This window comes from Mya arenaria, chromosome 6, assembly GCF_026914265.1.
Source record: "Mya arenaria isolate MELC-2E11 chromosome 6, ASM2691426v1".
Taxonomy (NCBI): Eukaryota; Metazoa; Mollusca; class Bivalvia; order Myida; family Myidae; genus Mya; species Mya arenaria.
In genome coordinates this window covers 2,474,525-2,491,160 of record NC_069127.1, presented here as the reverse complement: position 1 = coordinate 2,491,160, position 16,636 = coordinate 2,474,525, and the positions used below count along the sequence as shown (strand labels likewise).

General features: G+C 39.1%; 1 protein-coding gene across 1 annotated transcript in view; it reads left to right on the top strand.

The window, feature by feature from the left end:
- Positions 1-13,526, top strand: part of LOC128236838 (protocadherin gamma-A4-like) — a 35,954-nt gene extending 22,428 nt beyond the window's left edge. Inside the window, exons 13-25 of the mRNA XM_052951960.1 lie at positions 274-473; positions 824-944; positions 1,220-1,275; positions 7,195-7,279; positions 8,637-8,768; positions 9,339-9,394; positions 9,654-9,813; positions 10,125-10,219; positions 10,416-10,496; positions 10,637-10,702; positions 10,832-11,014; positions 11,577-11,994; positions 12,711-13,526. Coding sequence (XP_052807920.1) covers positions 274-473; positions 824-944; positions 1,220-1,275; positions 7,195-7,279; positions 8,637-8,768; positions 9,339-9,394; positions 9,654-9,813; positions 10,125-10,219; positions 10,416-10,496; positions 10,637-10,702; positions 10,832-11,014; positions 11,577-11,994; positions 12,711-12,974 — 1,917 coding nt within the window. The 3' untranslated portion in view covers positions 12,975-13,526. The remainder of the gene's footprint in view (positions 1-273; positions 474-823; positions 945-1,219; positions 1,276-7,194; positions 7,280-8,636; positions 8,769-9,338; positions 9,395-9,653; positions 9,814-10,124; positions 10,220-10,415; positions 10,497-10,636; positions 10,703-10,831; positions 11,015-11,576; positions 11,995-12,710) is intronic.
- Positions 13,527-16,636: the final 3,110 nt, after the last annotated feature.

Sequence of the window (16,636 nt, the reverse complement as noted above, 5' to 3'; positions counted from 1 at the left end):
TAACGTGGACCGCCCAGTCACGCGCCGACTGGCAACAGCTGTTATTGGATGAATCGGTTTTGGCGTTCGGTATTTCAAAAAACAACACTCTTATGGTGTGGTTCTTATTGGAATCGGATCTAGAAAACATTGCAGCCGATTTAAACCTCTTATATCATTGGATTTGCAGTCGTTGTTAATTGTGAACAGTTATCTTCAAAACTGACAAAATGTATGTTACGTTTAATAATCTTACTTTCAAGTCTGATGTTTTGATACCTTGCATTCTGACAGGTTACGGCACATGATGCAGACGAGAAAGGCACGGGGAATTCAAACGTGTCATACTCGCTGCATTCGCCCGGCAATACTCCTTTCTCGGTGGATTCAATATCTGGCAATATTTCAATATTATCAGAAGAGCCTCTTAAATTGAGCGAAACGTACAGCTTCTTGGTAACTGCTTGCGACAACCCTTCGACTGATAATAACAGGTAAGGCTGCTCTTGATCAATTACATTGCGGTCGCCATGCACCATAGATATCACTGACAATTTCACACTGAAACCCACGTGCAGTTATACGCCTTCTGATATATTTTCTGAAATATTTATGAACGTACATGTAAAAAATGCCACTAAATAAATTTTAGGCATACAGTTTTCGCGAATTTAAGACAAATCAATGTATTCATATTTGTACAATATATCTTGATCAAATAAGGATTTTGCTTCTGGATCGGTTGCTGTAGTTTCAGTTATAGATCCATAATACGTATATTAATCTTTGTTCATTCAAAATAAGCTTGTACATGTACATTGTACATAATTTTTCTGCTTTGCAGGCGATGTAATTTTGCAACCGTCATCGTTCTTTTCAACTGGAATTCAAGTCTTGTAGAAGAAACCTTACATATGACGGTGAAAGAAAATGTACCTGTGGGAACATTTGTTGGACAAATACCAGTAAGGTTATTTTCCTTCTCGGTCGTTTGTTTCAAGTATTACTTGTTATATATTTTTGGTCGGTTCCTGTCTTAGATTTGGCTAATACATCAACTAGACACTGGGTAGAGTGAACAGCTGTCTTGTGTGAGATCTAGCTGACAAAACACTTACAAATGTGTTATGAAAAGACAACAATCTGTGTCTTTGATACGGCCGTTAGTTTAGCCTTAGATACAACAATTGACCTCTTTTCTTAATAAGTAGTAATACTCAATGGCAATCGATCTTTTCAGGTCCGAGGCGACTATTACATTTGTTCCAGTGATGCATTTTATGTGGATAAATCCAGGTGACTACTTTTATAATTATCCATGTATAACATTATCAAATTCAAGCTTTAGAGTCACTAAATTACGTTAACTGTTTGATTGTAACGTTTACTACTTGTGAGTACGTTTACTAATAGTGTGTACGTTTACCCCTTCTGTGTACGCTTACAGCTTGTGTGTACGTTAACTACTTATGTGTACGTTTACTACTTGTGTGTACGTTTACCGCTTCTGTGTACGCTTACAGCTTATGTGTACGTTAACTACTTGTGTGTACATTAACTACTTATGTGTACGTTTACTACTTGTGTGTACGTTTAACGCTTCTGTGTACGCTTACAGCTTATGTGAACGTTTACTACTTGTGTGTACGTTTACTACTCGTGTGTACTAAACTACCTATGTGTACGTTTGGTACTTGTATGTATGTAAACTACTTGTGTGTACGTTAACTCCTTGTGTGTACGTTTACTACTTGTGTGTACGTTTTCTAATTGTGTGAACGTTTACTAATTTTGTGTACGTTTACTACTTGTGTGAACGTTTACTATTTGTGTGTACGTTAATACGTGTGTATATGTTTACTACTTGTGTGTATGTTTAGTACTTGTGTGTACGTTTACTACTTGTGTGTACGTTTACTACGCGTGTGTATGTTTACTACTTGTGTGAACGTTTACTACTTGTGTGAACGTTTACTACTTGTGTGTACGTTTACTACCTGTGTGTACGTTTACTACTTGTGTGTACGTTACTACGTGTGTGTATGTTTACTACTTGTGTGAACGTTTACTACGTGTGTGAACGTTTACTACTTGTGTGTACGTTACTACGTGTGTGTATGTTTACTACTTGTGTGTATGTTTAGTACTTGTGTGTACGTTTACTACTTGTGGGTACTTTTACTACGCGTGTGTATCTTTACTACTTGTGTGTACGTTTACTACTTGTGTGTACCTTTACTACCATTGTGTACGTTTACTACTTGTGTGTACGTTACTACGTGTGTGTATGTTTACTACTTGTGTGAACGTTTACTACCTGTGTGTACGTTTACTAATTGTGTGGACGTTTACTACTTGTGTGTACGTTTACTACGTGTGTGTACGTTTACTACTTGTGTGTACGTTTACTACTTGTGTGTACGTTACTACGTGTGTGTGTATGTTTACTACTTGTGTGAACGTTTACCTCTTGTGTGTACGTTTACTATGTGTGTGTAAGTTTACTACTTTTGTGTACGTTTACTACTTGTTTGTACATTTACTACTTGTGTGTACGTTTACTTCTTGTGTGTACATTTACGGTTCGTGTGTACGTTAACTAATTGTGTGTACGTTAACTTCTTGTGTGTACGTTTACTACTTGCGTGTACGTTTACTACTTGTGTGTAAGTTTATTACCTTTGTGTACGTTTACTACTTGTTTGTACATTTACTACTTGTGTGTACGTTTACTTCTTGTGTGTACATTTACGGTTCGTGTGTACGTTAACTAATTGTGTGTACGTTAACTTCTTGTGTGTACGTTTACTACTTGCGTGTAATTTTACTACTTGTGTGTACGTTACTATTTGTTTGTATGCTACTACTTGTGTGTACGTTTACAACTTGTGTGTACATTTACTACTTGTGTGTACATTAACAAATTGTGTTTGCGTTTACTGATTGTTTGTTACTTGTGTGTACGTTTAATACTTCTGTGTACGTTTACTACTTGTGACTACGTTTACTTAGTGTGTGTACGTTTACTTATTGTGTGTACATTTACTAATTGTGTGTACGTTTTGCTAATTGTGTGTATGTTTACTACTTGTGTGTACGTTTACTTATTTTGTGTACGTTTACTACTTATGTATACGTTTGCTACTTGTGTTTGTTTACTACGTGTTTGTACGTTTATTACGTGTGTGTACGTTTACTACGTGTCTGTAGGTTTACTACATGTCTGTACGTTTACTACTTGTGTGTACGTTTACTACTTTTGTGTACGTTTACTACGTTTGTTTACCCTTACTACTTGTGTGTACGTTACTACGTGTGTGTACGTTTGCTACTTGTGTGTACGTTTACTAAGTGTGTGTACGTTTACTATATGTGTGTACCTTTACTACTTGTGTGTACGTTTACTACGTGTGTGTACGTTTACTACTTGTGTGTACGCTTACTACGTGTGTGCACGTTTACTACTTGTGTGTACGTTTACAACATGTGTGTACGTTTACTACGTTTGTGTACGTTTACTACTTGTGTTAACGTAAACTACGTGTATTTACGTTAACTACCTATGTGTACGTTTACTACTTGTGTGAACGTTTACTACCTGTGTGTACGTTTACTAATTGTGTGGACGTTTACTACTTGTGTGTACGTTTACTACGTGTGTGTACGTTTACTACTTGTGTGTACGTTTACTAATTGTGTGTACGTTACTACGTGTGTGTGTATGTTTACTACTTGTGTGAACGTTTACCTCTTGTGTGTACGTTTACTACTTGTGTGTAAGTTTACTACTTTTGTGTACGTTTACTACTTGTTTGTACATTTACTACTTGTGTGTACGTTTACTTCTTGTGTGTACATTTACGGTTCGTGTGTACGTTAACTAATTGTGTGTACGTTAACTTCTTGTGTGTACGTTTACTACTTGCGTGTACGTTTACTACTTGTGTGTAAGTTTACTACCTTTGTGTACGTTTACTACTTGTTTGTACATTTACTACTTGTGTGTACGTTTACTTCTTGTGTGTACATTTACGGTTCGTGTGTGCGTTAACTAATTGTGTGTACGTTAACTTCTTGTGTGTACGTTTACTACTTGCGTGTAATTTTACTACTTGTGTGTACGTTACTATTTGTTTGTATGCTACTACTTGTGTGTACGTTTACAACTTGTGTGTACATTTACTACTTGTGTGTACATTAACAAATTGTGTTTGCGTTTACTGATTGTTTGTTACTTGTGTGTACGTTTAATACTTCTGTGTACGTTTAATACTTCTGTGTACGTTTACTACTTGTGACTACGTTTACTTAGTGTGTGTACGTTTACTTATTGTGTGTACATTTACTAATTGTGTGTACGTTTTGCTAATCGTGTGTATGTTTACTACTTGTGTGTACGTTTACTTATTTTGTGTACGTTTACTACTTATGTATACGTTTGCTACTTGTGTTTATGTTTACTACGTGTTTGTACGTTTATTACGTGTGTGTACGTTTACTACGTGTTTGTAGGTTTACTACATGTCTGTACGTTTACTACTTGTGTGTACGTTTACTACTTTTGTGTACGTTTACTACGTTTGTTTACCCTTACTACTTGTGTGTACGTTACTACGTGTGTGTACGTTTGCTACTTGTGTGTACGTTTACTAAGTGTGTGTACGTTTACTATGTGTGTATACGTTTACTACATGTGTGTACCTTTACTACTTGTGTGTACGTTTACTACGTGTGTGTACGTTTACTACTTGTGTGTACGCTTACTACGTGTGTGCACGTTTACTACTTGTGTGTACGTTTACAACATGTGTGTACGTTTACTACGTTTGTGTACGTTTACTACTTGTGTTAACGTAAACTACGTGTATTTACGTTAACTACCTATGTGTACGTTTACTACTTGTGTGTACGCTTACTACGTCTGTGTACGTTTACTACGTGTGTGTACGTTTATTAATAGTGTGTACGTTTACTACGTGTGTGTACGTTCACTACGTGTGTGTACGTTTACTAATTGTGTGGACGTTAACTACTTGTGTGTACGTTTACTACTTGTGTGTGTACGTGTATTACACGTGTGTACGTTTACTACTTGTGTGTGTACGTGTACTTCTTGTGTGTACGTTTACTACTTGTGTACGTTTACTACTTGTGTGTACGTTTACTACATGTGAGTACGTTTACTACTAGTGTGAACGTTTACTACTTGTGTGAACGTTTACTAATTGTGTGTACGTTTACTACTTGTGTGTACGTTTACTACTTGTGTGTACGTTTACTTCTTGTGTGTACGTTTACTACTTGTGTGAACGTTTACTTCTTGTGTGTACGTTTACTTCTTGTGTGTACGTTTACTACTTGTGTGTACGTTTACTTCTTGTGTGTACGTTTACTACTTGTGTGTACGTTTACTACTTGTGTGTACGTTACTACCTGTGTGTATTTTTACTACTTGTGTGAACGTTTACTTCTTGTGTGTAAGTTTACTACTTGTGTGTAAGTTTACTAATTTTGTGTACGTTTACTACTTGTGTGTACGTTTATTTCTTGTGTGTACGTTTACTACTTGTGTGTACGTTTACTTCTTGTGTGTACGTTTACTACTTGTGTGAACGTTTACTACTTGTGTGTACGTTTACTTCTTGTGTGTACGTTTACTACTTGTGTGTACGTTTACTACTTGTGTGTACGTTACTACCTGTGTGTATTTTTACTACTTGTGTGAACGTTTACTTCTTGTGTGTAAGTTTACTACTTGTGTGTAAGTTTACTACTTTTGTGTACGTTTACTACTTGTGTGTACCTTTATTTCTTGTGTGTACGTTTACTACTTGTGTGTACGTTTACTACTTGTGTGTACGTTACTACCTGTGTGTATTTTTACTACTTGTGTGAACGTTTACTTCTTGTGTGTAAGTTTACTACTTGTGTGTAAGTTTACTACTTTTGTGTACGTTTACTACTTGTGTGTTCATTTACTACTTGTGTGAACGTTTACTTCTTGTGTGTACGTTTACTACTTGTGTGTAAGTTTACTACTTTTGTGTACTTTTACTTATTGTGTGTACGTTTACTACTTGTGTGTACGTTTACTACTTGTGTGTATTTTTACTACTTGTGTGAACGTTTACTTCTTGTGTGTAAGTTTACTACTTGTGTGTAAGTTTACTACTTGTGTGTAAGTTTACTTCTTGTGTGAACGTTTACTACTTGTGTGTAGGTTTACTACTTGTGTGTAAGTTTACTACTTTTGTGTACGTTTACTTATTGTGTGTAAGTTTACTACTTTTGTGTACGTTTACTACTTGTGTGTTCATTTACTACTTGTGTGAACGTTTACTTCTTGTGTGTACGTTTACTACTTGTGTGTAAGTTTACTACTTTTGTGTACGTTTACTTATTGTGTGTACGTTTACTACTTGTGTGTACGTTTACTTCTTGTGTGTACGTTTACTACTTGTGTGTATGTTTACTTATTATGTGTACGTTTACTACTTGTGTGTACGTTAACTTATTATGTGTACGTTAACTTATTGTGTGTACGTTTACTACTTGTGTGTACGTTTACTTCTTGTGTGTACGTTTACTACTTGTGTGTACGTTTACTTATTATGTGTACGTTTACTTATTGTGTGTACGTTTACTTATTATGTGTACGTTAACTACTTATGTGTACGTTTACTACTTGTGTGTACGTTAACTTATTATATGTACGTTAACTACTTGTGTGTACGTTTACTTATTATGTGTACGTTAACTACTTATGTGTACGTTTATTACTTGTGTGTATGTTAACTTATTATGTGTACGTTAACTTATTATGTGTACGTTAACTACTTGTGTGTACGTTTACTTATTATGTGTACGTTAACTATTTATGTGTACGTTTACTACTTGTGTGTACGTTAACTTATTATGTGTACGTTAACTTATTATGTGTACGTTAACTTATTATGTGTACGTTAACTACTTGTGTGTACGTTTACTACTTGTGTGTACGTTAACTTATTATATGTACGTTAACTACTTGTGTGTACGTTTACTACTTGTGTGTACGTTAACTTATTATGTGTACGTTAACTTATTATGTGTACGTTAACTTATTATGTGTACGTTAACTACTTGTGTGTACGTTTACTACTTGTGTGTACGTTAGCTTATTATGTGTACGTTAACTTATTATGTGTACGTTTACTTATTGTGTGCATGTTTCAGTCAAATGCTAACAACAAACACCGAAATGGACAGAGAAGTTAACGCAACGTTTGAGTGTGACGTCCACGTGTTCATGTATGATCAGGTATAACAATCGATATGTTGGAAAACTATGCATTGGTGTGTATGTGCTTTTCTTTCCAAATTAAGTGTTCAAGAAAAAAACCTAATTCATTAAAATTGCTCCTCTCACCCGAGCATCATTTTCTTTTTGTATAATATACATATATAATCTGTGCGATGTATCCTTGGTCTGTTGTCTATATTAATAAATTCAAAACTTATTACGTGAAATGTCTGAGAGCAAGAAAGCATTTCCCGTTTAGACACTATTTCTATATTACATTAGTAAACTGCATTAGTTGTGTTGTGACGTTGCGTGACATCCCTATTCAGAGCCTGTTAAGGCTTAAAACAGTTCTACAATGGAAAAACAGGGACGAGCCCATCAGTAAAAACATACAGAGACGCCCCCATCAGTCAAACAATACAGGGACGCCCCCATCAGTCAAACAATACAGGGACGCCCCCATCAGTCAAGACATTCAGGGACGAGCCCATCAGACAAACAATACAGGGACGAGCCCATCAGTCAAGACATTCAGGGACGCCCCCATCAGTCAAACAATACAGGGACGCCCCCATCAGTCAAGACATACAGGGACGCCCCCATCAGTCAAACAATACAGGGACGCCCCCATCAGTCAAGACATTCAGGGACGAGTCCATCAGACAAACAATACAGGGACGAGCCCATCAGGCAAACAATACAGGAACGAGCCCATCAGTCAAGACATACAGAGACGAGCCCATCAGTCAATCAATACAGGGACGAGCCCATCAGTCAAGACATTCAGGGACGAGCCCATCAGACTAACAATACAGGGACGAGCCCATCAGTCAATCAATACAGGGACGAGCCCATCAGTCAATCAATACAGGGACGAGCCCATCAGTCAAGACATTCAGGGACGAGCCCATCAGTCAATCAATACAGGGACGAGCCCATCAGTCAATCAATACAGGGACGAGCCCCTCAGTCAAACAATACAGGGACGAGCCCCTCAGTCAATCAATACAGGGACGAGCCCATCAGTAAAAAATACAGGAACGAGCTCATCAGCCAAACAATATTGACGAGTCCAACAATCAAACAATAGAGACGAGTCCAACATTCAAACAATTTAGGGGTGAGCCCATCAGTCAAAACATACCGGGACGCCCCCCCCCCCATCAGTCAAGAAATTCAGGGACGAGTCCATCAGTTTAACGATACCTATGAGCTTGTTTTAACGGCGCAAAGGACACCCATCGCGACAAGACAAACACACAGCGAACGTTAGCGGTAAAATGTCTATTTAAGATAAACAATGGGGTTATTGCCTAGATACGAACATTGTATTATGCTGTGAATAATGAATAATCAGATATTTCTCTTTCAGGTGGTTGGAAATTTTTCTGTATACATTACGGTGATCGATGAAAATGACAACGCGCCAGTGTTTGAAACAAATGAATACTTCCTTACAATGAAATTTCCACCGCAGGAGGACAGTCTGTTAACATCCATTTTGGTAGGTGTGGTTGGTTTTGTTGTACTGTATCAATTTGCAGTGTTGTGTAGCAGCTGTTAGTTTCAATTCATGCTTGACGGATTGAATTTCAAAAACTGAATCATGTGTTGTAACATGCGTATACGTTTTATCATGATTCCCTTATTCCTTTTATTTTCTATATTGTATACATACCAAACTATAGCGGGCAACAGTTTGAAGTGTTACCCTGCACCGTAGTCTAAAATAATAGACGTGTTATATGGGATTCTTCCAATCCCTAACGTCGTGAAGGATTTGCCATATCAAAAATCGTCAAAAAAATCCGTCAACGTAAAATGATTTGGACTACCCTGTACCGCTGCAGATAGTATGACAATAGTTTGGAATGTTTTGGAAGATACTTGATGGACCATGTTTGACAATTATTTTTCAAGTATTGCAAAATTGATCAAATTAAAGTGCTCTACGAAAAAACTTTCCACATCGGCTTAGGCCCCGGTCAACGGTAAACCAGGAGCACTCTCTGCTATGTTTTACTCTTGCATAAATGAATAAATCATTCGCTTAATTACGTTTCTCAATCTGCAGGCGACTGATGAAGACAACGGTGACAATGGGAACGTCTCGTATTGGCTGCACAGCACGTACGTACACACGTGCTCTGGTGTTCATGGTTACATGGTCCAATTACGATGTTGAATATCATCTAATTTTTCAGTAGTATTACTTTAAATGCAATGATGACGATACTAATCCTTACAACTACTTAGAAGTTTTCTAAGGTATAGTCATATGGCGGGATGATATAATTTGCCAGGGTAGCACCATTATGTTATGTTTTTAATATATTTGTTAAATTTATATTTTGTTTTTAATATATCTTTGCTCTTATTCTTTTTTTAGGAGTTCGCATTTGTTCACACTCAATGCCGGGACCGGCAACCTGACGACAGGTCGGGAATGGTCGTCACCTTCCACGGCTCGCATATTGTCCGTGTACCAGTTTTTGGTCACATCACGTGATCACGGAAACCCTCCTCTGTCGTCTGCTGTGCCAGTTTTTGTTAGTGACACACCGTTTAATTTGTTACTTTTTTATAATTTTGTGTGCCATTGGTTTGACAAATGCCGCTATTTAAAGTTAAAAAACAACATAGAATACTTTTGTGGTAGTAATATTTCTGTTTGCATATTCTCACTATCATTAAGTACTGAGCTGGTATTCAATATTGGCCTTGATTGAATCTAAAAACGATGTAGCTAATCGGATTGCTTGTTATTAATAAATAACCAATAGAGTAAATGAATCAATAATGCATGACCATAAGATTAACTTAAGTTCAATTTTGAATACCACTACTGATTCGTTTGCAGGTATCGTTTATCAAAATAAAGAATAGCACGGCTGTGACCATTCCTTGCCCTTTACTACTGGACACGCTTCGAAAATACACGTCACACATAGAAAGGTAAGGCAGCAGTATGTATTGTTCCCATCAAATGGCAAACTCATTTAATGAATTTAATCTAAATATGTTAACTACAGGGCCAAGCCAATACACCAAAATATTAACTTGTATCCTGATTGAAGGCTTATTATAAAACCTTAAGTTAATACTTACCATTTGGTATTCTTTTCGGCTGGTTAATACTATTATATTTCAGGGGCATTGCTGCGGCAACAGGATTCGTCGATGTTGTTATATCTGATTTTGAAGAGAAGCTGTTCAATGGAAAGGAGTCTGTGTAAGTCTCACAAAGCGAACACGACAATAGTCTTTGTTTTAATAAAAAAAATAGTATTGTAAAAATAACCGCAATGTTTTATCTTGATTTAAACTTCTTTTTATACTTTTTTTAATCTAGCAATGTTGTCTTGTTTTCAGTGTGTTCATAAATGTTTCTGCCAGAGATGAAAACCAGAGTTCCATCGAGTCAACCATTTTACAAAGGTTTGAGTAGCTTACTGAATGTGATTAAAGACAATTTTTTGAAATTAATAATAAACTACCAAAACATAACTGGAAGAATACGCATCAACATGAACGTAACATGAAATGTATTTGACTGATGTTTTTCAGAGCCACATTCGATTACTGGTCAGGCATAGAGGATCTGTTCCATTCGTACATGTCTGCCAACATTCAGGTCATGCGCGACAACTCTGATATGTCAACTGCGGTTATAGCCCTGATTGTCCTTGCATGCGCCATATTTGTTGGCTCAGTTATTGCTATTGTCGTCGTCTGCAAGCAGTGGCAAAGGTAAGCAATATAACGTATTTGTTTTGTGACGTGTAGCTTTGGTTTATACTAATTAATTTAAGCTCGACTGTGTTGACAGCCGAAAGCTGATATGTTTCACTCGACAGAAGCAAGTACTGGTGTCCTTTACGAGGTGCCACGGGAAATTACCCGTGCGTGGGATCGAACCATCAAGTTGCTGATTGAGAGGCGTACCTCTAAACCACTGGACCACTCTCACACTCTCCTGATATAAATAGAAGATATTTGTTTATTTCAGTGTAAGATCGTATTTTATTTCACGAGTGTCATAGAAAAACATTTTTTCAGGAGTGGCGAAGCATGGATTTTAAAAGTAGTTCTGAAAGTTGATATTTTCACTCCTTATTTTGCAATGAAATTGATATTTTCACTGTTGTTATTTCACTGACAAAACTCCATATTTCATCGAAAAGCATGAAAGAAAACTTCGTTTTCGTTGAGATTATTATTTCCGATATTACTATTTATTGCTAAGTTTGTGTTAAAAGTGAACATCATTAGTTCTTCCAGTTGTAAGAGTCACCGTTTTCTATATTTTCAGCCATTTGCGCGAAAACCGTTTGTACGATTCGCTAAGAAGACCAAGTACAATGTACGACTCCCAAGAAATGCGTTTGGATTTTGGCACTGAGCTTCCCAGTCGGTTTAGTTCATTTCGCCAAAGCCCACGAAAAGAGTCTGATATAACAATGGAGGGTAGTTTTGGTTTGGGATATGTTAACACTGGCTACAACGATGATGACCAAGACAACCCTAAATCCCCAACGTGGAGTACAAGTGAAACTCCCCGCGTACCGAGATGGACGACAACTGATTCGCTCAAAGATGCGATTGAGAGCCTTGACGAATTGACCACGCGGCTAAATGCAGAGGACAGCATCTCGAGGGTGACCAGTCTTTCGCTTGAAAGAAGATCCCAGCGCTCGGCAAAGAGTGAACCAACTACTCCTCGACAAGTGGTAATACATGTCGAAAAAATGATGAAGAAAACGCATGTTTGTTCATTTCACCAAAATGCATGTTCGACTTTTTTTACTGGCGTCATGGCGCGTAGTAATTTTAAATAATTGTTGATGTCAAATAGTTCCTGTGAAATTGCGTTTAGACGACTATATATTTTCATTTTGTGATAAACTTTCATGTATAAATATATATTTAACCGCACTCTATTCAAACTCTCCATAAAGTACAAAGTGTAAAAATAAGACGTGGCGTGTTGTTGAGCGTCACTCATCTGGCATGGTGGGTGCAAGATGGAAATTTTCATTTCCTGAAAAAAAGAAAAGAAATTCCAGTGTGCAAGAAAATATTTTCTCTTAAGCCCCCCAAAAAGTTTTTATTTTCTCCACAAAATAGGGTCGGTAGGTAGGCATTACTTTTTTCTTTAATTTTCTATTTGAGAATCCGGATTTCTGTACCAAAGCGACCGATATCAGGGAATATCGCTATTATAGAAAGTTTTAAATATAGATCAATGAACATGTTCAGCCATAAATGATTTTTATTTGTAGGAAATTACGAAATAAATCCACAATACGGCGCAAAAAGTGTAGGTTTGGTAGGAAGCAATAGGCGGACACAAACATTTTTTACACCTTAGCAATTTTCGTAGTTAATTCGTTCTACTTAAATGTGCTAATTATTAGAAATTAATTCAAATCTATTTTGTGTAAAGGTTATCGATGGAAGCGTCGCTGCATCATCGCCAGTGCGTCCGATGTCGGATAAACACAATTACGTCAACACACGTATTGGCCCTGCAGTCACCACGAACCATATGCTGCAGGAAAATGATTCTACAGATGCATCGAATACGATTTTAAATGATAAAGACGGTTACATAACTGTTATTCCCGATTCTTCTATTGCTGTGAAAGAAATTGAAGACGAGAGTCTACAGACAAACGAAACCGTTTACGAGGAATCCACAGCTTTTTGATACACGACGTGATAAACCTGATACGTATATGTTCAATCAAGTATCAAAGACTTCTTAATAAAACATACAGGTGGCTAACTGTGTTGTGTGTCAACACGTTTCTTGCTCATATATTGTAGTCGACTGTCAATACACTTCCTTATTTTCTATCGTTATACATTTATATTTTGATGCCAAATGTGGGTTGTGTTTTTTCGAAACATTGCTGATGTGGTCAAAGTGCATGGTGCTTGTTCAAGGCAAATGCAAATATTGTGAATGGAGATGTCCAGGCTGTTGTCGCTAAATGTAATCTATGGAAACAATTGGTTTCACTTGCCAGTGCCCTATACACGTTAAGTGTTTTTGCAGCTGTTGTTTGACCTGTATTTATTTAAGTTCATTAATATATGCTGAACTTTTAACTATCCAAACACTATATACAAATGTAGGAATTCATAATCCTCTATTATGAAATAATAATAATGAATAATATTGTGTTAAGAAATAAGTTATTTGTAGCTCATACATATGCATTTTTTAACAATGATATAGTTGTATGTCATTATTTGCTTGTTAATTATCTGTCATGTTATAATTAGTAGATATGATATTAGAAAATAAACGGATCGCCATTTAGTGATTCCAAAACGAAAAAAAGAAAAAATTGTTACGAGACCGGATGGATAGAGAATATGTTTACCAAAAGGAGCGCTTGCCCGAAATGCGCTCATATTTACCGACAGTGTCATCGTAATACCAAAATGCTTGCAAATCAAAATGCTCTTTATTCTAGTTTCAAGTGTATTTATTAAATATATTTTAATTGAAGGCTGATTCATTATGATATATAAATATTCTGTTTATTTCAATGTACAAAATGTATCATGATATATAATTGTAATCATTTTCTGGAAACGATAATAATAATGTGAAATCATAGGGACGAGCAAACGCCTGTTGCCTTCCTGCCCTTGTTGTCTTCCTGCCCGTGTTGTCTTCCTGCCCGTGTTGCCTTCCTGTCCGTGTTGCCTTCCTGCCCGTGTTGCCTTCCTGCCCGTGTTGTCTTCCTACCCGTGTTGCCTTCCTGCCCGTGTTGCCTTCCTGCCCTTGTTGTCTTCCTGCCCGTGTTGCCTTCCTGCCCGTGTTGCCTTCCTGCCCGTGTTGCCTTCCTGCCCGTGTTGCCTTCCTGCCCTTGTTGTCTTCCTGCCCGTGTTGTCTTCCCGCCCGTGTTGCCTTCCTGTCTGTGTTGTCTTCTTGCCCGTGTTGTCTTCATGTCCTTGGGGCTGGCTATTTCAGAAACACATGTTGCCTTCCTGTCCGCGGTGCTGGCTATTTCAGAACACCTGTTGCCTTCCTGTCCATGGCGCTGGCTATTTCAGAAACACCTGTTCCCTTCCTGCCCATGTTGCCTTCCTGTCTGTGGGGCTGGCTATTTCAGAAGCACGTGTAGCCTTCCTGTCCGTGTTGCTGGCTTTTTTTCAAAAAAACACGTTGCCTTCCTGTCCGCGGTGCTGGTTATTTAAAAACACACATGTTGCCTTCCTGTCCGCATTGCTAGCTATTTCAGAAACACCTGTTGCCTTCCTGTCCATGGTGCTGGCTATTTCAGAAACACCTGTTGCCTTCCTGTCCGCATTGCTAGCTATTTCAGAAACACTTGTTGCCTTCCTGTCCGCATTGCTAGCTATTTCAGAAACACCTGTTGCCTTCCTGTCCGCATTGCTAGCTATTTCAGAAACACATGTTGCCTTCCTGTCCGCATTGCTAGCTATTTCAGAAACACCTGTTGCCTTCCTGCCCATGTTGCCTTCTTGTCCGTGGTGCCTGCTATTTCAGAAACACGTGTTGCCTTCCTGTCCATGGGGCTGGCTCTTTCAGAAACACCTGTTACCTTCCTGTCCATGGGGCTGGCTCTTTCAGAAACACCTGTTGCCTTCCTGTCCATGGGGCTGGCTCTTTCAGAAACACCTGTTGCCTTCCTGTCCATGGGGCTGGCTCTTTCAGAAACACCTGTTGCATTCCTGTCCGTGGGGCTGGCTCTTTCAGAAACACATGTTTCCTTCCTGTCCATGGGGCTGGCTCTTTCAGAAACGCATGTTTCCTTTCTGTCCATGGGGTTGGCTCTTTTAGAAACGCATGTTTCCTTTCTGTCCATGGGGCTGGCTCTTTCAGAAACACCTGTTGCCTTCCTGTCCATGGGGCTGGCTCTTTCAGAAACACCTGTTGCCTTCCTGTCCATGGGGCTGGCTCTTTCAGAAACACATGTTGCCTTCCTGTCCATGGGGCTGGCTCTTTCAGAAACACCTGTTACCTTCCTGTCCATGGGGCTGGCTCTTTCAGAAACACATGTTGCCTTCCTGTCCATGGGGCTGGCTCTTTCAGAAACACCTGTTGCCTTCCTGTCCGTGGGGCTGGCTCTTTCAGAAACACCTGTTGCATTCCTGTCCGTGGGGCTGGCTCTTTCAGAAACACATGTTTCCTTCCTGTCCATGGGGCTGGCTCTTTCAGAAACGCATGTTTCCTTTCTGTCCATGGGGTTGGCTCTTTTAGAAACGCATGTTTCCTTTCTGTCCATGGGGCTGGCTCTTTCAGAAACACCTGTTGCCTTCCTGTCCATGGGGCTGGCTCTTTCAGAAACACCTGTTGCCTTCCTGTCCATGGGGCTGGCTCTTTCAGAAACACATGTTGCCTTCCTGTCCATGGGGCTGGCTCTTTCAGAAACGCATGTTTCCTTTCTGTCCATGGGGTTGGCTCTTTCAGAAACACCTGTTGCCTTCCTGTCCATGGGGCTGGCTCTTTCAGAAACGCATGTTTCCTTTCTGTCCATGGGGTTGGCTCTTTCAGAAACACCTGTTGCCTTTCTGTCCATGGGGCTGGCTCTTTCAGAAACACCTGTTGCCTTCCTGTCCATGGGGCTGGCTCTTTCAGAAACACATGTTTCCTTTCTGTCCATGGGGTTGGCTCTTTCAGAAACGCATGTTTCCTTTCTGTCCATGGGGCTGGCTCTTTCAGAAACACATGTTGCCTTTCTGTCCATGGGGCTGGCTCTTTCAGAAACACATGTTTCATTTCTGTCCATGGGGCTGGCTCTTTCAGAAACACATGTTGCCTTCTTGTCCGTGGTGCCTGCTAATTCAAAACACCTGTTGCCTTCCTGTCCATGGGGCTGGCTCTTTCAGAAACACATGTTTCCTTTCTGTCCATGGGGCTGGCTCTTTCAGAAACACCTGTTGCCTTCCTGTCCATGGGGCTGGCTCTTTCAGAAACACATGTTTCCTTTCTGTCCATGGGGCTGGCTCTTTCAGAAACACCTGTTTCCTTCCTGTCCATGGGACTGGCTCTTTCAGAAACACCTGTTGCCTTCCTGTCCATGGGGCTGGCTCTTTCAGAAACACATGTTTCCTTTCTGTCCATGGGGCTGGCTCTTTCAGAAACACATGTTGCCTTCTTGTCCGTGGTGCCTGCTAATTCAAAACACCTGTTGCCTTCCTGTCCGTGGGGCTGGCTCTTTCAGAAACACATGTTTCCTTTCTGTCCATGGGGCTGGCTCTTTCAGAAACACATGTTTCCTTTCTGTCCATGGGGCTGACTCTTTCAGAAACACATGTTTCCTTTCTGTCCATGGGGCTGGCTCTTTCAGAAACACATGTTGCCTTCTTGTCCGTGGTGCCTGCTAATTC